The sequence below is a fragment of the Tetrao urogallus genome (assembly GCF_951394365.1).
Source record: "Tetrao urogallus genome assembly, chromosome: 5".
NCBI lineage: Eukaryota > Metazoa > Chordata > Aves > Galliformes > Phasianidae > Tetrao > Tetrao urogallus.
The window spans coordinates 40,476,798-40,497,925 of record NC_136818.1 but is presented as its reverse complement, the minus strand read 5'-3'; the positions used below and the strand labels follow the sequence as shown (position 1 = coordinate 40,497,925).

The 21,128-nt window shown below is 49.5% G+C and overlaps 1 protein-coding gene across 1 annotated transcript in view; it reads left to right on the top strand.

The window, feature by feature from the left end:
- CDH23 (cadherin related 23) overlaps positions 1 to 21,128 on the top strand; it is a gene marked incomplete at both ends in the record, with an annotated part of 127,773 nt that overhangs the window by 64,431 nt on the left and 42,214 nt on the right. Inside the window, 5 exons of the mRNA XM_079535602.1 lie at positions 341 to 419; positions 6,797 to 6,909; positions 8,979 to 9,167; positions 15,113 to 15,262; positions 15,615 to 15,773. Coding sequence (XP_079391728.1) covers positions 341 to 419; positions 6,797 to 6,909; positions 8,979 to 9,167; positions 15,113 to 15,262; positions 15,615 to 15,773 — 690 coding nt within the window. The remainder of the gene's footprint in view (positions 1 to 340; positions 420 to 6,796; positions 6,910 to 8,978; positions 9,168 to 15,112; positions 15,263 to 15,614; positions 15,774 to 21,128) is intronic.

Sequence of the window (21,128 nt, the reverse complement as noted above, 5' to 3'; positions counted from 1 at the left end):
ATGTGGCCGTGTTTGTATTCACATGGGCTCACTGCAGTGCGGCAGGGGAAACACAGCTTCTGGAGCTGACAGGGTGTGTGATAGTTTTATTTCAGGAGCTAAACAAGGTTTGTGGGTCAGATTTGGGGGCTCTTGGCCTCAAGGATTTTGCTGCTGGGCTAAGAAGCAGGCTGGTGGACTTGCAGGAACCTGTGGGCAACTCTCTGTTGCCAGTGCCCATCCAACCTCCTCCATCAAAGGTTAAAATCTTTGCAGTTCCCTTAGGCTCAGTGCTACTGGTCCTTTCCAAGGGTGGGTGAGCAGAGCTTTGCTGCCCTAACATTGTTTCTGTTTCCTGCAGGGTACCACAGTGCGGATGATAACGGCCATCGACCAGGACAAGGGCCGGCCCCGTGGCATTGGCTACACCATCGTCTCAGGTAAGTCATGGCTGGGATTAGGAGAGGGGTGCCTTTTGGGGTGGGCCTGGTTGTTCTCAGGAGCAGAACACAAGTTGGACACCTTGCAAGGGCTGCTCTGAAGCTCAGAAGTTCTCCCCAGTGTGTGTGGGCATTGATTTGGAGGGATTGCTCACATGCAGTGGGGCTGGCTGGCAGCTCTGTGCATAGAAATAGTTTCCTGTTTCACTCCCATAAAGCTGGGCTGCTTCACATGCTCCCTTAATTGAACCCAGGTTCAAGGTGATCTCACCTTGGCTTTCAAGTCCACTGATCCCAGCTACAAGCGCCCAGGTCTGCCTGCCTTTGAAGAAGCAAGGATTATTTATTCCTCTAATTCCCTCTACAATTTATTCTAATACACCCCAGCACAAATTAAAGGAGCGATTCCCTCAGATCACATGGATCAATCTGAGCAGAGAGCAGCGGGGTACTCTTTTTTTTTTTTTTTTAACTTATCCAGGCCCTTTCCCACTGGGGAAATATTTATGTGTATGCTCCTCTTTGGCTTTCCCATGGAATAGCCCCATTGCTACTTTGCTGGGAGTGGGAGACAGACAGACAGACAGCAGTACCCAGAGCCAGCCCCCATCTTTTCATACACACTAGCAGCTTAATCCTGCCTCAGTGCCGCCCAGCGGGGAGCCGCTCCCTATCAGAACATCGTGCAGAACACATCAAAGCCAGCGGTGCTCAGGCTGCTTTGAATTTATTTATTTTGCTTTCCCCAAGCTGACAGCACGAACTAGTTGGGAGATATCTCCCATCATTGCCAGCATCACTCCCCCCTCACCCTGCCTCTTGGTCGCAAACCAAATCTGATTTTTCTAAAGTCAGTAAGGCCATGAGTGCCATCTCACCCCTATTTAAGATGTTCTCTTAAAATCTCTACCATTTGCCCATCTTGCTCAAGAAAGACGATGCTGTGCTGGTCCAGCAGTGGGAGCGGACTGCTAGCGCACCTCCAAAATCCCACTCACCCCAGGCACATGGCTTTTTGGCCTGCAGGTAAAGCCTAATTAATTTATCATTATCCTCAGTCATGATGGTAAAGGTCAGTGAGCAGATTTTGTGCCTGAGCTGGTAGATTTTTATGGCAATTTTGCAAAAAAAAATAGCAGTCTAACATATGGGAAGCAGGACGCAAATTAAATTAGAAACCAACCGTAAGCAAAAGTGAAAATGGGCAATGGAGGCTGCAATTAGAGAGGGCTGCGATGGGGGGAAGTAACAATGCTCCCACATGACAGTGGCACAAGGTGCCACGCCTGAGGGCACAGGGCTTTCACACAACCTGATATTGGCATCTCCTTTGAATATACAGTAGAGGGAGAGTTACAAAGCAACCACCGACCCTTCAGAATGGGTGTGGAAGGTATTGGCTTGCTTCAGAGATGGGTCATGGGTATTAATTTGGAATTGCTGCTGTCCTGCTCAGCCACAGCCATGCTTGGGATATAGTGTGGGAGCCCTTATTTACGCAGCCATCTCCAGGCACAAGGTCCTCCTGTGACAGCACAACAATAAAACTAGAAGATTAACCATAACCACATAAAACAAGACTGAAAATCTAACTGTGCCACAGCCTTAAAAGGCTGTTAACCTGAGATCAGATAGGAGAACTGGTCTGGGTAGTGGTCCGTGGGGGTGCCTCAGGGAGCCATGTCACCTGTGGGTTGATGATGCTCAGCCTCTGAGGTCAGGGCTCCATTTGAAGGACAGAGAATTAATCCCGGGCAGTAATCCACAGCTCCTTTTTGGCAGATTTATGGAGATAGCTTCTGTGCTGGGGACTCTGCCTCATCATCTTTCATGTCCCAGGTGAGCAGGTGACTTGTGTGCCATGACCTGCTCCAGATAAGGCTGTTCATTGTGGGAAGCTCATGACTGGGAGGCAGATTGATTTCCTGGTGGCACCAACAGGTGATGGGAGAGCGACAGAGCTCTCCTAGGAGCAGGATTTTTATCACATATTAAATGGGCTGTGCCACTAATGGGCATCACCATAGTGGTTAAAGCCAAGGGAAGAGCAGTGTCTGCCAGTGATGTCAGATTTCTGGTGTTGCAATGGATGGGCACGAGGGCAATCCACACCTCGTTAGTGGGACTTAGGAAGCCCCACAGGAGAGAAGGGGAGTTCTGAGAAGCTGTTCCCAGGGCTCCCCAGAAGCATCATTTTTCCAGAATTGATTCTTTAAGGAGGCTGGTTCCATTGCCAATGAAGTGCTCACATCCTAAAGCTGGAGCATCCTGAGGGAAGCAGGAATTAAAAGTCATTATTTGCTCGATGTAACAGAAGTGTGAGTTACAAAAGCAAGAGGGAGGCATGTCTGAAGATAGCCATTCTCTGGCTTTCTTCTGTTCTTGCTGCTAAGGAATAAGAATCTTTTTACCAAATTAGCATGGGCTAAGGATTTGTTTCACACAGACCTGGCTTGTCCACATGCCTCCCTTCACAAAGGCATAACAAAGCTCCACATGGAGGTCAAGTCCCACCCCTCCTACTTTTGACCTCGATTAATAAAGAAAGACAAGGCAAAGTAAACCATTTTCCTTAAACCAGGCAGCAGGGAGAATCCTTGGAAATATAACCTGCTGATTTTAACATTCCCAACGCTTGGCTGTGCTGGCTTTTTCCCACATCAGGATTGCTGGGTGAACTGCTGGGGTGTTGATGTCCCCATAAATCACAGCTGCTGGGAGGGCCTTGCAGCATGATTTAAAGGCAGCCATCACCACAGAGCACCTCTGGAGGAGGGCATGCTGATGGGTGGGAAAGTACCTGACGCCAAGCTATTTATCACCGGCTGTTTTCCCACCCTGACAGTGCTCAGAGAAGCGGTGTTGGCTGCAGTCGTACCCTTGGGTTTCCTTGAGTTAGTGTTGTGCTTTGGCTCTGTCGCAACCCAAGGATAACTGAGGTGCAGAGGGGATGGTGGATATTTGGAAATTGAAGCACTCCCACTTATGTGTAAATATAAAACATGGTCTGTGTTTGATTGCAGGGATCTTCTTTTTACCTGCCTGTGATTTAATATATCTTTGAAGCGCTGGTAACCACTAGATGAACCTGTGCTCTTTCTCTTCACGTCAGGGCTAGAGATAATAAGATGTTCTGAGATGTTCTGTAGGATGAGAGGTTTTCTGGAAGGTGTTGATCCCAAAGGTGCGGGTTTTAGCTTAAAATCTGGTTGAGTTGTCCTGGACACATCAATGTGCTGTTTCATGTTCTCCTTGTATGACTGCTTGCTGCCTTTAGCGGACTTGGAAATCCAGACCAATAGCTGCTAAGAAGGTGCAAAACTGAGCAGAACCAACATTTACAAGCATTGCCTTGTGCTCAGTGCGCAGTGAATGCAGGGTGGGCCCAGGCAGATATAGAGGTCAGAAAGGGATGGGAATGTCCTTCCTTCCTTTTCTTTTTCCTTTAGAGCATTGGTTGTGGTGGTCCAAGCTTAAGTATCTTATAAATGACAAGTCTGGGGTAAGACACTGGCCTTGTCGTGCTCTCCTGCCTATTTCATGGGACAAAACCTCAAGGTGAAGAGTGGTCGCGGCAGCTGATGGACTCTTCAGACGATGATAACTGTGTCTGTTGCTGACTCTGTGAACCACATCCAACAGCATCTATTCCAGCGCTGAGGAGCCCTGACAGAGCACATTTGGACTAATAAATTACCGGGCGTGATGTGTAAGATGGGTTCCCCTTTTGCAGCTTGTGAAAGTCATTGGCTGCGAGCAGGATGCTCTCTGGCATGAGTCGACGCGCATGGCCAGGTTGGCAGCATGGCTGCACCCCTCCTGTGGGTGTGAGCGATGCTCAAAGGCCAAAGGGACAGGGAGGAAGGAGGAGATGCCAGTATCTTCTTTTCTTCCCTTTTTTTTTTTTCCTCCTCAATCCTGGACTCGTGCCACCATTTCTAATGGCCTTTTTAAACAGAGAGAGTTGGCTGAGGGCAATTAAACATTACGGCCCTCATCTATAAAACCCCTCGTTGTAGCAGTGTTTCTTTGCGGTGATGCCTGGGCCACTGTCCGCTCCTCAATGAGCCTGGAAGAGCACTGGGGGTGGGCTGCTGCCATCCATCTCTTTGCTCCTAACCCTGCACCAGCTGCTCCTTGCCTTCCTGGCCACGTGGGATACAGGAGCTTCTGCTGCCTCTGTACCCACACCAACATTTCCAGTGCTGGTTGATATCTCTTAAACAACATTCATATTTCTGTCCCAAAGCATATTCCTTTTTATTGTTGTTTTTTCCTTTACTTTGTCTTTTGGGATATTTTCAAGCATCAGGTGCTTTGCTTTTCCTCTTGCTCTGTGCTCTAGCCATCCACCCTGTCCCCATCCCTCCCACAGCTCCTGAGCCACACACAGGATCACTGGTGCTGAAGAGCCACTCTGGGCATGGGCTTGGGGTGGAGCCATGGAGGAAGACAGTTAGTAGGAGCATTGCTCAGTGGGTCACTTTTCTTCAGTGCTAAGGCAGCCACAATTGTCTCTGCCCATGTCATTAAACAAGTGTGCAGAGCTCATGGTGGGGACAGGAAAGTCTGTGCCATCCGTGTCATCTGAGAAACAGGATTATCCAGGGTCTGGGCTCAGCTGAAAAGCCCTGCAAAGATTCACCCTCCCCTCTATGCCCTCCGTCTCGTGTCTCAACACTGATACAAAAGCAGCAGGACATTAGCCATAGCATCAGGTCACCACCACATAGGACAGGCTCTGCTGGCTTGCTGTCCCCATGGCCACCACAGGTATGCTGGGACTTGTGGCATGCAGCAGTATGGTGGGCAAATGGGTGAAAGCTGATAGAGAAAGGGAGGGGAGCTGGAACAGGGAGAAATTATCCATAGAGGGCTGAGGAGAAAGACAGGGGGGAGTGAAAGGCAAAATTGGCTATTTTTATCTTTCTTTCTCTCACTGCTGTGAGAAAAGGGAGGAAATGTGAAGATGATTAGAGATTTTTGCAAATGCCTCTGGGGATGGCGCATTGTTCGGCAGCACGAGCTCTTTGGCAGGGCTCGTGGCTGGAAGCGGAACGAATGGCTGCTTAGAGAGGCACTGCTAGCAAAATTTCGGATGTCCGCAGAGGAACGGGGATGGGGCCACCTTGCTCCCTTCCCCGGCTCCTTTGCAAAGGCAGCAATTCTCTGTGAGAAGACAGAAGGAAACCCTGGAGGGCAGCAGATGTGTATCTTCTCCGTGAGCAGTGGTTGGGAAGTTGAGCCAAAGCAGAATCTCTGATGTGCAGCCTGGGAGAATGTCAGATCACTCCTTTATTCCTCTAGCTGTCAAAAGTGCCTGTGGATACCATATTTTTATTACAGTCTATATCAGGGGGAGCATATCAAGATCACCCTGATAAATAAAACCTACCACATCCACATGGCATCAGGGAGCATTTAAATTCTTAGCAGGGCAACTTGGTGCATGTTGTGGAGCATCCTTCAAGGCAGGCAACGGGAACAACAGGGTTTAGTGGTAGGGATGGGCTGAATGGCTGGATTAGGTGATCTGAAAGGGCTTGTCCAACCTTAAAGAATCTGTGATTCCATACCCCTCTGAGCTGCTGCTGGTACTGTAAGAAGCCATGCATGGGTTCATTAAGCTGGATGGCACTCAGTAGGCCACTTCAGATGGAGGGAAAAGAGCGTCAAGGGCAGAAATGGGGGAGAAAGTTGTTACAGCTCTCAGGAGGCAGCCCGGGAAGGAGAGTGGAGAGCAGCAGTGCTGGTGCCCGCGTGCCAGCATGTAATCTCCATGCTCATCACTAATTTAGCAACCACCATGGTATTGTGGTGGGCCAGCATCGGGTATCCTGAGCTCCAAGCACCAACTGCTTGCTTTTGTTTGGAGGGCAGAGAGAGAACCTGTGACTGTCACAGGGGTATCCCCAGTGCAGGAAATTCATCCTTACAGCATCTGCTGGCCGAGAGACTCAAGTGTCACCTCAGTGCTCCCTTGGTGTCTGTTTCCAGGGGAGGAGCCAAATAGGCTGCTCGCTGGAAGCACCTGGTGTGAGTGCAAGGAGAAGTGCAGAGGCCAAATTTGGCTCAGATAGGAGAGTATGTGGCAGCTGCCTGAGGGCATCACATCTGCTAACAGTAGATGTAAGGGCATAAATACAGGACTAGAGCCTGTAGTGTGTACTCCCGCACTCTCCCAGGCACTAGAGATGTCCACCTACAAGGAAAGCACCATTCCCAGCTGGGCAGGTTTGTGGAGGAGGCCACTTACAACCATTTAAAGCACACTGAGGCACTGCACAGAACCCAAGCACTGTGTCCAGTCATGCAGACGCCAGCAGGAAAGAATCTCGTGTCCTCCCTGTGCTTACACTTCCTCTTGGTTTTACCAGGCAACACCAACAGCATCTTTGCTCTGGACTACATCAGTGGAGCACTGACCCTGAATGGGCCACTGGACCGAGAGAACCCCTTCTACAGCTCTGGGTTCATCCTGACAGTGAAGGTGAGGTGCTGGAAACCCCCATGGAGCAGAATGGGAAAGCAACCAGATGGAGGTACAAATCCTGGCACTGGGGCTTCTGGGGGCATCCACAGCTGTAAGCCATCATTAGCTGGCCAAAGAGATTTGGTACAGCCCCTGTAGGATGGTCTGAAACGTGTCTGCCTCCATGGAGCCATTTTTCGTGCTTTGCCTGGCCTCCAGCTAGATCATCCTGCTGTTCTATTCAGCCAAAGGAGCGATGCCAGAAGTTGCCTCATCAAGAAAACTCACTGGAGCATGGCTTGCAGCCCCACCTGAGCAAGGCCCTCAGCACCGCTCACAGCCCTTTAATTAAAATCAATACCAAGCAGGGCAGCTGGTTGGAAACACATTTAAGAGTATAGATTCTGCTGGGCCGGGCTGGGGAAAAATCAGCATAGCAGGAAGGGTCATTGATTGAGAGGGCAGCAGCCTGCTTGCTTCAGAAAGTGCAGTGGGCACAGCTAGGGGCAAACAAGAAATTCCTCCTCCCAATCTCAGACGCAGGTCACACCATGAGGCTTTCTGCATGAGGGAGAGAACTGCACCAATCTCTAGTATCTCTTGGTTTGGAGATTTATAGTTTAAACTCAGTAGAAATTGAGAGAAGGGGGAAAAAATTATACATGTGTTGTCTGTATTTAATAGGGACAGAAATGTTAGTTTAGTCTCGGAAAGGTCTGTGAACATGAAAGCTTGCTCACTTTCCTGACTGTATGATGCCAGGCTTCCAGCCATGTGATATTGCGCTGTTGGACCTCATTTCTCCTCCCCACAAACTTCCCACTGTCCTCCGATTGCTACCAGGCTGGCCCTGTGATGTCCCTGCCTCTCCCACTCCCAGCTGGGTGCTCCTGGCTGAGATCAGCCCATTCTGCTGGGAATGCAAAAGCAGTGAATAGCAAAGAGAGGGGATAAGAGGAGGGACTGCTGGGAAAGGCAGTTTGCAAGCTCTGCAATAAAATCTGTGCTCTTTCCTTTGCGGAAAGCAAAATTAAAGTCATTCTTGAGACAGAGGTGCGATACAGAGTTATGACCTAGCTCTGTGTTTAGATGTTGCCAAAGCTATTTTAAGGTCTTAATCTTGCTTTCCCGACTTGCCCTAGTTTCCTGTGCCTTCAGCAGTACTTCTGTGGTTAGCTTGCACCTCAGGAGAAGGCAGAGGAGGAAACAAGAGTGCTGTGTCTCCCATTGCCTCTTCCCTTAGTTTGAGGACTACGGGAAGGGAGTAGGTCTGCAAGGACTGTATCTGAAGCAGAGGTGGCAGAAGAGCTGGGTCAGCATCTGTGTGTGTTCATGTCAGCTGCATGGGAAGGTGCTCAGGCAGGACCAAGTGGATCAGGCTGCCCAGAGAAGTTGGGGATGCCCCGTCCCTGGAAATGCCCAAGGCCAGGTTGGGTATGGCTATCTGGGCAGCCTGAGCTTGCAGGAGGTGTCACTGCCCATGGCAGGGGGTTGGAAATGGATGGCATTTCAGGTCCTTTCCAACCCAAACATTTCTAAAAGTCTGCTTTGTTGGCAAAGCAGAGGGAGAAAAAACCTGGGAGACTTATCAGGGTATGCACACCTTCCAAAACTTTGGTCAGGTTCTGCAGCACAGAGAAGATGAAGGGTGAGGAAGAGTTCTTCCTTCCACTAAGTGTCTCAGGAACAGCCATTTACTTTGTTTTTCACTGTGGTGTCTGCCCAGTGGCTACTTCTGCCCTTTACAAACCATTTATTCTTTAGAAAGCACAGATAGGATTGTAGGATGATTTACGCTGGAAAACCTTGAGATCACAAAGTCCAACCATCAGCTTCACCTACCAAGTCCCATCACTAACCCACGTCTCTTAGTGTCATGTCCACATGTCCCTTAAATACCTCCAAAGATGGGGACTCCACCACCATCCCAAGCTTCCCGTCCCAAAGCCTGCCCGCCCTCTCCGTGAAGAAATTCCTCCAAATCCAATCTAAACCTCCCCTGGCACAACTCGAGGCTGTTTCCTTGTGTCCTACCACTTGTCACTGAGAAAGGAGATGGGCTGCCCCACTGTTGTCTCCTCTCACAGGGCACCGAGCTAAATGATGACCGCACACCCTCCAATGCCACCGTCACCACCACCTTCAATATCCTGGTCATTGACGTCAATGACAACGCGCCCGAGTTCAACAGCTCCGAGTACAGCGTGGCCATCCCTGAGCTGGCCCAGGTGGGCTTTGCACTGCCCCTCTTCATCCAGGTGCAGGACAAGGATGAGGTGAGCCAGCTCCTACCACACATGGGTGATGGTGATTCATAGCATTCTTGGTAAAGCAGTATCCAGGTTGTTTGGGGGGGATGCGGGGAAGGATGAAGGTCAGTGATGAGGTACATGGTTGTACTCTGGTACCTGTTTTTTGCAGCTCTTATTGCAGCTCACTCCCTGGAGCACAGACGTGGAGTCTGCTTTAATGCATTGAGGCCACTGAGAGCCAGAAAATAGGATTGTGCAGGATGCTGATCCTTGCCTGCTACTGAGGGCTCCCCTCAGGCACTGCAAGGCTTCCTTTTGCCAGCCCTTTTTAGGAAAACAGAATTTCTGTTGGGCTCCCGGGGGACCTAAGAGTCCCAATGGGACTTGTCCTGGCACTTCAGGTGAATCGAGTGGTATCAAAGAGGGATACAGCATCTAGATCTTCCCTCACTCCCTAAAATAAAATGTGAAATCCCAGTAGGTTGATTGAAACGTGCATCTGCTAAGAAGCGGTGAATTAGCATTTGTGTCTGGAAGGCAGCGGTGGCCTTTGCTGGTTGAAGTGATGGACATGCTCTGCTCCAGCCCCCAGTGGGATTCGGCAAACCCTGTAAACCACACAAAATCCTGTTTTTTCACAAAAAGTGATTATGACACACAGTTAACAATCCACTCGTGACATGATGTCACCCCTTGGGAGTCCTGAGCTCAGCCCAAAGGGGGCAGAGGAGCTATTAGGCAGATAAAAAGATATTTTTTTCTTGAAAATGTCAATTATTAAGATATGAATATGACAGATGCTGAGTATAGTTTGGGAACAGAGCCACTGTTGTGCTTTCTGAGAGATGTCAGCAGATCCATGCTTGAGAGGCATTGTAATGCTCCTGTTTATGTCACAAGAATGAAGGATCTGTCATTATTTCTTGTTAAAAGCTCATTTTACTGGAGTCACTCCCATTCGAGGACTCTCTCCAGCCTCTCAGCCTGGCTAATTTTAAAATGGGAGAATAAAAAATAGCCTTGAATTCCTGATAGGGTGAGCAAAAAATAGCTTCATTCTTTTGGCTCCTGGTGCATGCCTTAGACTTACTGTGATTTTCCTGAATGAATTTGGTGAGATTTTTGAAACTGCTGAGAGAGGATCTCTTGTACAGATGAGCTTTTACTCCACACGCTCATGGAGACCATCATGTTAGCATAGCTTGCTTCTGACTATTATTTCCACTGGTAAGAGGCGCAGGAAAGCTCACCATGTCTCAAAGGGTTGGTAAAGAGGTGTCGTACAGGTCTTGTCCTTAAAATGCTGTGTGTGGGCTGCAGGCCCTTAAACACAAAGATGTTTTGTAACCAGGGCCACGTGGCATTCTTGAACTGTGGGGTTTGGGTCTGTCTTTCTTCTTGTGTACTGTACACCAGCTTAAATGATTGCTGTTTGCAAAGGTTAGATTAACCAATTCAGCAAAGCACTTCAGCAGGTATTTACATTGCACACAAGCCAGTACTTGAAAGCGTGTGCTTGATTTTCTCTTCGCATTGGAGTGCTCTTCTGCAGTGAGGCTGAGCTTCGCATCTCAGTGTACGCACATAGGGTGCCCCAAGGCAAAGCCTATTCCTCCCAGTCCATTCTTGGAAAGCTCCCAGCTTGCTGGAGGAATGGAGAAGGACAGCATCAAAAAAAAGGGGACAGACTCTGTAGAAGAATCTGTTGTGACAGGACAAGAGGAAATGGTTTCAAACTAAAAGAGTCAAGATCTAGATTGGATATAAGAAAGAAGTTTTTTACAATAAGTGCAGTGAGGCACTGGCCCAAGTTGCCCTGAGAGGTGGTGGTGCCTGAGACCTGCAGACACCCCAGGTCAGACTGTGAGGAGCTCTGACCTCCTGACGGAGCTGTAGGTGTCCCTGTTCATTGCAGGGGAGTTGAATCAGATAGGCTTTAAAGATCCCTACAGCTCTTATGATTCTATGGTATCCAGACATGAGTGCTTAATGCAACCATGTGACGCTCAACCCAGTGTGATCATCTGTAGTGGAAATGCTAAGTCATGGCTTGAGCCAGTGATTGAGCACCTGGTGGGAAAGCAGGGCCAACCCAGGGGATCTCAGGTGCGTGCAGTGCAGCTGAATAACCAGGAAGAATGGAGCCAGGATCCACCCCTTCCCAGATCTCATTTAAGGGTTGGTGTTGAAGGGGAGGGTAACTCATCTTGTAGAGATCCCTGCCTCTGTTGGGGGGGGGGGGGGGGGGGGGTATTACAGGCTTTCTGAAAGTAAGCAGTTTCTTTCTCTTATTTTGTAGCCACTGCTACTACTTGCTTTCAGTAACCTCAGAACTTGCTGCTCTACTCTGTTACATTTTCCTTCTGAAGGAGCAATTAGGAGAAGTCATAGGGATGGTGACATCCCTCTCCCAGGCTTGGTTGCTCTCTACTTCAAGGTCATGCCTGGCTCAGCATTGGCTTGAGCAGGGCAGCGGAAGGAGGGCTGGGCTTTTTTTTTTTTTCTTTTCTTTTCTTTTTTCTTTTTTTTTTTTCCCAACCACTTCTGCTTCTTGTATTCTTTGTGGCTCATCAAAAACACTTGAATGAAGGAGAAAGTAGTGCACAGGGTTTGTGTGGTTCTGGAGCTAGCCTTCTGTGAACCAAAAAAAAAAGCATTAACCTCTCTGCAACTGAGTTTCTCTCTCTGCCAGACAGGGAGAAAACCACTTGAATCCTTTCCCAAAGCCATTTGAGAGCTCTTTATAAAAATCTGTGCAAGTCTCCCAGGGTTTATGCTGAGCCTGTGTTGAAATGGACGCTACAGAAGATGTGTGTCTATTCATATGAATGTATTGGATTCTCCTCTCGCCTGTGTTGTGATAGATCAGCAGGAATGAATAAGTTGTTCTGAGACAGAAGGCTAACACCCTGGATTGCCCCTTTTTTTGTTGGAAAACGTGGGCTGAATACTTGGGGTGGGGTTTTTGAAGCTATCCAGCTGCAGTCAGGGCTTCTGTAAGCATGCACTGCCCAGGGCATGCCCTGTTGTAGCTTCCTTCACCTGTGCAAGGGATCTGACCAGGCTCAACAGTGCCAGCATCACTGCAAGGTCCATAGAAGTGTATTAAGAGAAGCAGCACACCAGAGAAACCAGCTCCTCTACCATGGCTTTCACTTGATTTTCCTTGCCACGGTTGAATGAAGAGGAAGAAAAGGGCAGAGACCGTATAGAGCACGAGTATGATGGGCTGACATTTAAAAATAATTTTTAAAGTTCCTCAAAAATAAGCATATTAAGGAAAATAGATGGGAAATGCATGAAAAGGAAAATACATATATATATATATATATGTATTTTTTTTTAGTATATACATATATATCTATCTCCAGGCAATGGGAATATGTGGTATTTGGTGCATAAAGCTGCATCAGAGAGTTGCATGCGGGTACGGTATGTGCCCATGCGTGTGCAGGTGCAATATATGAATCATCCCAAGCATATATATGCATATGACAGACACACACGCTATAAATATGATCTACGCAGCCAGGAATTGTAGGGGGGAATTGACGGCGCTTGAGTATTCTCTCCCAAAAGTGCCAGCTGCCAGTCGGGCTGAATTAGATTTCACAGGGGTTTCTGCAATACGTGGAATTCACCAGCAAATTACCCTTAAAGAGGGAAAATCAATCATTTGGAGCAGAGATAAGCTGGAGGCAAGGCAGCCTCAGATTGATCCCGTCTGTGCAGGCGTGTGTGGAATTTGGGAGATAATCTGGGGATGGAGCAGTTCCTGGGCAGCGGGCAGGAAACACTGCTTGGGACAGGCAGATGGATGCAGGGAAGGGGATGGGAAGGTATTGGGATGATGTGAGGTGGGGAAAGTTTTGCTCTGGGCATCCTAAGAGATGCAGGGAACATGATGTCCCAATGTTTGTGGCTAGAAAGCCTTTGGATGAGCTTTTGGTTCTGGGAGAGCAGTGGGTGCTAGGAGCGAGCAGAGGGAGGCTATCCAGAGCGCTCAAGTGAAATGCCTCAGAGTGGGTGGAGAGAAACACCCTCTTTATATTTTCAAAGGCAAGATTAAGCATTACTTGTCCCTGCCTAGCTAGAACTGAGGCACAAGGTAGCCAAGCCACACAAAGAGGCACTAATTGCATTTTATTTGAAGAATTTCATTTTTTTTCCTTCTTATTTTCCACCTCATCCACCCCTGCTGAACTCTTAGCGTTTTTCTTTCTTTGCAAACTTGTCGGAATGAATGATATTAAGCACTCCTCGGCTTTCTGCCCCTGCCTGGAAGGTAGCTGCGAGGCAAACTGAAGTGATGCTGCTGCAGAAACAGAAGATTTCTGTTCTGGGAACACCACCTGAGCTAGGGCAGTGTTTCTGCATTCTCCTGATTCTAGAAGAGGGGGAATGCATGCACAGGGCTGTATTTGGGGCTGATCAACCTCCCAAAAACCAGGTATTGACACCAGGTTGATGCCAGCACCACGGCAGCAGGAATGCGACTATTACACGCTCTGAGGAGCAAGTACACGGGGAACAAAGTGATAATTATGCACAACAGCGGCTACAATTGTCTTTAGCTGAATTGGCGTTAAATTTCCATCAGTGCGGCGCTGAGTACGGCCACAAAGAGGTCAAGTGGGGGAAAGGAAGATCAGTGCTGTGTGTCTGAGCATCCTGTGCCACATCTGAGCATCCTGTGCCGCTGTAGCCATCAGCCCTGGAGGACCTTTGCCTGCTTGGGATAGCAGTGCTTATTTTGCTCTTTGCAGTCATCTTGGCCCTGTTATTCTCTCTGGGTGGCAGGGAGGAAGGGGGTGAGGGATTTGAGAAACGTGTGGAAAAATCTCTGGAGCGGGGCACCAGTGGCGGCATGGGCTGAGCCAGCCCCTTCTGCTGGGCAGCTGATAACAATTTGAATATTCAGATTTGCTTTCAGCCATCCGCAGGGGGCTCGCAGACTCCAGGAACCAGGAGCAAGAAAAGCAGCATGGGGGCCGAAACCAAAAAAAGTAAATAGTGGAATAAATGTATAAGCAGACCTGGCAGCAGCCTTCCCAACAGGCAGGCGTTCTCCCCTTCCCCAGAGCTCACATGGGGAGACTGAGGCACTCGAGTGGCTGGTAATTAGGGACGGCAGTATCTGGAGCCTGATCTCCCTCCCCAGCCGGAATTAATCCACCTAGCTCCCTCCCTGCAAGTGTTTGGATTTCTTTTGATGTTTCAACTTTTATCTCGTGCCTCCAACAAACTTGCTCCTTGCCAGATTCCAAGAAAATCCCTTGCATCTCCCTGTCACCAGAACGTGCTTTTGCGTAGGGACCCTGAGAGAGGCAGGGGACACGTGGAGGAGATGCAGTGCACCTTGCACAGGGTGCTGGGGAATGCTGCCCTGTTGAGGGGAGAAGGGCCAGCGGGGATGTTGCATGTGCCAGCAGCTTTTGGTGGTCACAGTCAGCTAGTTTTTGCTATTAGTGCCCCTTCGTGCATTTAATTGCTGCTTTTTTTTTGCTAGAAGGGAGGTCACTCGAGGAAAATTAGCAATTCGGCTACAGTAACTCCTAGACTCGCTCTGTAGGGCTGACCAGTGGGAAGGGGAAGGGGATCCCATAAGGGGTCCTGCAGTGTTGCAGGTATGCTCTACCAGTGGGACTATGGAAGAGGGGTGTACAGTCCCATCTGGGGCTAAAGGGACAGGCAGCTGTGCTGTGACACCCCAGAGCGGGATGCAGTGTGGTACCTAAGTCTCAAAAGGCTAAAAGGGATTTCCCTTCCGGCTTCGCCCTGGACAGTTTTATACCAGGGATGCGTTTCATTCACATGCACAGAGGTCTTCTATGAAAGCACATAAAAAGAAGACTTGCAGTATTTGCATGCGCTGCATGTCCAGCAAACATCTTAAAACCCAAATGAATTCTTAAGGCCAGTGCTGAGCTATGCAAGCAACTAACCAGCCATCCTCTTTCTACTGCCAGGGCCCCAACAGTGTGTTTGAGGTCTACCTGGTGGGCAACAACTCCAACCACTTCATCATCTCACCCACGTCCATCCAGGGGAAGGCAGACATCCGTGTCCGTGTGGCTGTTCCACTTGACTTCGAAACCATCCCCCGCTACGAGTTCTCGGTAAGGGAGCAGGAAGGGCAGGGAGATGGGGCATAGAATGTTGAGGTCGGGAGGAGGGAGTAGTTTTCTGCATGAAAAAAATTTAAAAAGAAAAGAATGGAATTCACAGAAGCTCCAATTAAGAGGAGAGGTGATGGTCTCAAGTTGTTCCAGAGAAGGTTCGGGTTGGAAACAGCAGTGATGCACTGGCACAGGGCTACCTGGGGGGTGTTCCAGGGATGCAGATATCACACTGAGGGATGTGGGCAATGGACACGTGAGGGTGGGCTGGGGTTGGGCTGGGTGAGCTGAGAGGACTTTTCCAACATGAATTGTGATTCTACAGTTCTAAGGTTCCGTTCTCTCCATGCAGCTCTTTGCAAATGAGAGCATCCCAGAGCATGTTGGCTTCGCACGTGTGAAGATCAACCTCATCAACGAGAACGACAATCGTCCGGTCTTCAGCAAGGCCCTCTACAATGTCAGCCTTCCAGAGAACGCCACCGTGGGCACGACTGTGCTCCAGGTCCATGTGAGTAGAAGCATCCCTGCTGCAAATCCCATGTGTGGCAAGGGAAATAGGGGTCTGCTGTGCTAAGGGTGGAAAGAGAGGGGAAGAGCTGCATGAGATGTGTTGGTTAAAGATGGAGATGTGGAGGAGGAGATAGTGGTCTTTTCCAACTTTAATGATTCTACGATTCTAAGATCATCTAGTCCAACCATCAAACCCATAGAGATGCTGGTGTTCTTCTGGAATGGGAAATATCCTCAGTGTGATGCACTGGGTGCATTGCTGCTGCTGTTCTATAGTCACAGCTCCTGCATGCCACCCAGAGAAGAAAAGCCCTGACAAAAGGGCTCGGTGTGTAAGTGTGTTTACTCTACAAACAGATGGTGTGAAACTGCATAGAGCCCCCGAGCTGTTCCCATCTGACAGTTATTAATATTTCAAGCAGATGTTTAGCTAGTTGGGCCGTCAGGCACTGAACAATGAGGCTGTTACTGCCGCTCCTCTTTCCCCAACTTCCAGCTCTGCCAGCATTTCAGAGCACACGCAGAACTGCCCGGAGTCGAATCCTCTGTGATAAATCAGAATGGATGCAATTAGTGCTGAAACCCAGCTTGCCCTCCCAGCTGATCCCAAACTTTTCACAGCCCTCCTGCTGCAGGATGCTTGGCTTTCCTGCAGGCTTCCCAAAATGTCCCATGCACTGCAGGCATGCTGGACGGGAGGATGCTGCCACTGAAAGCCTGTTTGCTAACTATGAAATTCCTTCTTTCATTTTTTTCTTTCCATTTTTGCTTGCTCAGTGTGGTATTTACCCACAGGGTTAGGCACTGGGAAGTGCCCCTTTGCGCAGTGCAGGTCTGGTACCCAGCTGCAAACAGAAAGGGAGGAAAAAAAGGCAGAAGCAGACTTCATTTGCAGTGACAAATGGCCATTTGTCTCTGCAGCATTTCACCTCGTAATGCTGCTGACAGCAGAGAAACATTGCCTGCTACACGTGTAAATCAGCTGTAAAACAACGCGACATGCAGGTACAGGGTCAGCTCTGTGTCCCTGCAGGTCCTTGGGCACAACCCAGCCCCTTTCCCATGTTATGCAGTCCTGTCCACCCTCTAAGACTCTGGCCCGCTCTCCATTCTCCGTTCCGCATCCTCTCCTCTCCCTGCCCATCCATCCATCTGTCCATCTGTTCAGTCCCATCCAGGAGATGCATTTATCATACAGATGCAGGGAGCTTCTTGCTTGTAGGAGAACATCTGGAATGGCCCCACATCCCTGAGGGGTAGGGGCAGGGTGCTGGGAGAGCTCCCCGAGCTTCTTCGCCTTAAAGCTCTGCCCCAGATACCAGCAGATATTGAAATATTATTTTTTTTTCTGAAACAACTGGCCATGAAACCTTTTAATAACGTAACTGAAAAGGTCAGAGAGAGAATTTCACACTTCTTGAGCAAGCAGGCAGCCGGTATATAACTTCATGCCCTCCAGGAACAAGAGGCACTGAGAGCATATGCTGCACCCTGAACTAACCGGGGTGCACAGCCCCCCTCGCCAAGCACTGCCAGCAGCTGGTGGTGGCTCCTGATACAAAGGAGTGGGCTGGTGGTCCTGAGACAGGCAGGGTGTCCATCTGATGCTGCACTAGGGCTGGAGATGACCCATGTGGGGCTCTTCTGGGTCATGGGGAGGGGCTGGCACCAGGTGGAGCATTCAGCTAGAAGTGTTTTGGGGTGAGGCGGCTATGGAAATGGGGTCTGCCTTGGGATCCTAAAGGCTCCAGTGAGAGGAGTGGGAGCTCAGCTTCACCTCCAGTCCTGTGAGTGTGCAGGCGTGTGCTGTATGATCAACTGCTGTTCTGTTTGCTGGAACTGCAGGGCTGGAGAATGTGACAGAGACCCTGTGGGGGGCAGGAGTTAGTTAAGGGGCAGGAGGTCTCCTTAAGCCTCTCGTATCCTACAGATCTACAGCATACGGTCCTTCTGGAAAGCATTGATAACCGAAATCATTAAAGCCCAAACAAACATTAGCCAAGGCAATGCCACTGATTTGTCTCAAATGGCATGGAGAAAAGCAGTTCTCCAGGGAAGTGTGAGAAGCAGTCCCACCCCCAGACCCCACTTTGCTCCTTTACCCCAGGGATGTGCTGCAGCCCCTCCAGAGCATCCCCACACCCTGCAGAGCTCGCCCCTCTTTGCCACCATGTTTCCCTAGGAGAAACCTTGTTAGTAAGAGCCTAATGAAGTAAATGTACTAATTAACCTTCCATTACTCTCCTCATTAAAGCAACCTTTAATTTGCTTGGCAAAGTTTCTCTCCTTCACCACCCAGCTGTCAGTTTGCCGCTGCCGCTTCGATCTCTCTTTGGCCTCGCATCAGGGATGGGAAAATCGATCCCACCCTGCTTTTCCTCCCCTTCTTTCCACCCAGCTGTGAACACCAGTCGACACGAAAGTAATAGCATGGTTTTCCCACCCTGGGCATCAGTATGCACCTATTTAACATGCAAATCGCCTTCTCAATCAGCAGCGAGACTGCCCTGTGCCCCTTCCATCCTCTGGGCTCTGGAGCTGGGCTGGCATGGTCCCATTTTGGGGCACCACCTGCACTGTGAAGCCTTTGAGGCAGGCCTGGTGATAGGTGGGATCTGCTGGCTTAGGGTGAAATCCTTGGGCAGTGCTTGCGTGGCTTCGGTGGTGAGGATGCTAGGTGATAAAGAGAGGCAATGTCAGCCCCATCCCTCCCCGTTAGCATCCCAATCAATTCCGTTATTCTTCAGCCCCGTGTTCTCCTGCTCCAGCTGTGCTTAAACAGAGCAAAATCATGTCCAATTTCCCTGTCGCTTGGAGGAAAATTGAATCCTTTATCTGTGAGAAGAGAGGAAAGCTGCAAATGCACCAAACAATAAATAGTTAAATAATCAAAGCAGGCAATTCCAAATTGCCTGGAAAGTTAAACATGAGCAGCTTTTCTTCTTCCTGCCTGCCCTTTTTTTTTTTTTTTTTTTTTTTTTTTGTAAACCTGCTCACACTCCTTGTTCCTTTCAAATATTCTCCTCGATTTGGCTCTGTAAATACAGGGCAGGGAGGAGGGGGTTTCCAGGTAGCAGTGTGATTGACGGATCTGAAGCCCTCGTCTTTCTGTCAGGGACCAGTGCTCTCTGGCTGTGTTTATCTCTTTAATCTAAATATCAATCCGTGAGACTGAAATGGGGTGGAATAGGAATCATGACAGCTGAGGAGAGAGACACTTATTGCAGCTCTTGCAGCCGCGCCGTGGCCTGATGGAGCTGTCAGGATAAATGCACAGCTTCAAAGTGCAGAGGTGGCAAAAACCAAAGCTCAGCCCCAAATGGGGACAGTCAAAGCAGCAAAATAGCATCCCCTGGTGATGCATGGGCACAGGCTGCCCAGGGAGATGGGGGTGTTTATGTCCATAGAAGTGTTCCAGAGCCTTGGAGATGTGGCACTGAGAGATGTAGGCAATGGACAGGTGGGTTTAGACTGGGTGACTTGAGAAAGCTTTTCCAAGCTTATGATCCTATGGTTTTATGATTCTAAGGGATGCTTGAGAAGCATCTGTAAGCTGCTCAATAGAAGCTGGACTAGTGTCCTGGGGTTCAGCCCATGGCCCCTGGACAACATTCTTCATGCTGACTGAGGGTCATCTCCCTTGCAATCCCTCTGCCTCTTGTTCATGTATTCTTGGCTTGCTGCCCCTGGCTAAACAGCAGAATTCCCTCTGTATGTGGCTTCGCTTCGCTCTTGGAGCAATCATGCATCCAGTGTGGGGGTGACTTCCACCCATCCCTTGTGCTCATCAGCCCTGGGTGAGATGGGGCTGTAGGCACTGGGAGAGCTCCTGGGAACATTTTAGAGAGGAATGGGTATTTATATTTTTTGCGTTGGACTTTGACCTTAATTCCTTCCATTTTGCTGGGCTGTAAAATTCATTAGGGACCTAACAGCAAAGCAATTGAGATGTCAGCCAGGCAATTGCGCAGTTATTTAATCTATCAGATGTGCGGCTTGCCATTTAGGTGGACAACAAGTGAATATGAAATCGATATGCTTCATTAGTGGAGGACTTGCTCCTGGCTCTGCCGTACATGACCTAGTGCTGCGCTGGGCTTGGTGCCACTTTGTAGTGGGACAGGGGCACAAAACATGGCACTAAGCCCCTTGCCCAAGGTCTGTCTCCACCCTGAGATGCTGTAGGATGTCACCTCGACCCGTGCTCCCCGGACACTAAATGACGGCCACCCAGGCAAGTGTTAACCTGGCCGACGAGGCACTGCTGCTGTTAGAAAACACAATCAGTGAGACAGGAGGAGAGGTGGGAAGGCTCTGCTGTTCGCAGGGGGGTTGATTGGCTATTTTTCTCCCCCTGGAGCCCTTTGGGGTCGTTAGTGTCAATTGAAGCCCTGCTCGGGGCAGCTGGGCATCTCCCTCTCCTCACCCCCAGCCCTAATCACGGCTGCGGCACAGCAATGCTGCCTGATTGCTGCCTCCCACCGGGCCGGGGAAACAGCAGCTGCCAGAGCAGTCTCCACTTGGGGAAGTTGTGCATTAAGCAGGTTTTCCACCAGTTCTCTTTATCCTGCTTTGCAGCCCGGTGGTTACTTCTCATGGAAACTCTGTGTGTTATCTGTCTCTCCTCCCCATCCCAAATCACATCACAGTGCAGGATATGCCAGAGCATGGTTTCTCTTCCCTTTTTCTCTGGAAAATCAGGATCTGACGATTGCTTTGAAGAAGAGTTGCTTGTTCTTTAGCAAGTGGTTTCAGAATTGGGCAGGAGGACGTGCCATGCCAGTCCCTGTCCCTGTGCCAGGAGGCAAGAAGCACGGCCGGTCACTTGCTGCCCTGACAGCTTTCTGATGTCAGGTAATTGCTTTCCTGCTACGACTCTTTTAAGCAGCGAGCTCCTGGCCAAAGCAATTTGTTCCCCATCAATTTTTATTTCCTGGATCCTCAGTAAGGGCAGGGGGGAAACAAAGGTAACAGAGGAGCAGTGACCCACCGTAGCAGCCCAACAATACCTGTCTCATCCCGCTGCCATCCCAGTGCAAATCGTCCAGAGCTGGGAGGGGCGTGCCACTCCCAACTGCTCGACCCTTAGGCAGGTTTTAGTTGATCGGGATGATTTTGGGGTAGAGACCCAAATAGATATGTACAGCTATTTCTCTGAGCGTGTGCCCCACTCATCCCGCAGAGCTGCTGCAAGCAGAGTTCATCTCAAGCAGTTTAAGGAGTCATTCAGTGGGGCTCAGCGGATGATGAATGTCGAAACCATTACAAGCAAAGCACTGGGGCTCCATGGAGCTGTTTAAAAATGAATTCTCCCATGTAAATTTCTGCTCCATCAATCCTTATGACATGTCAA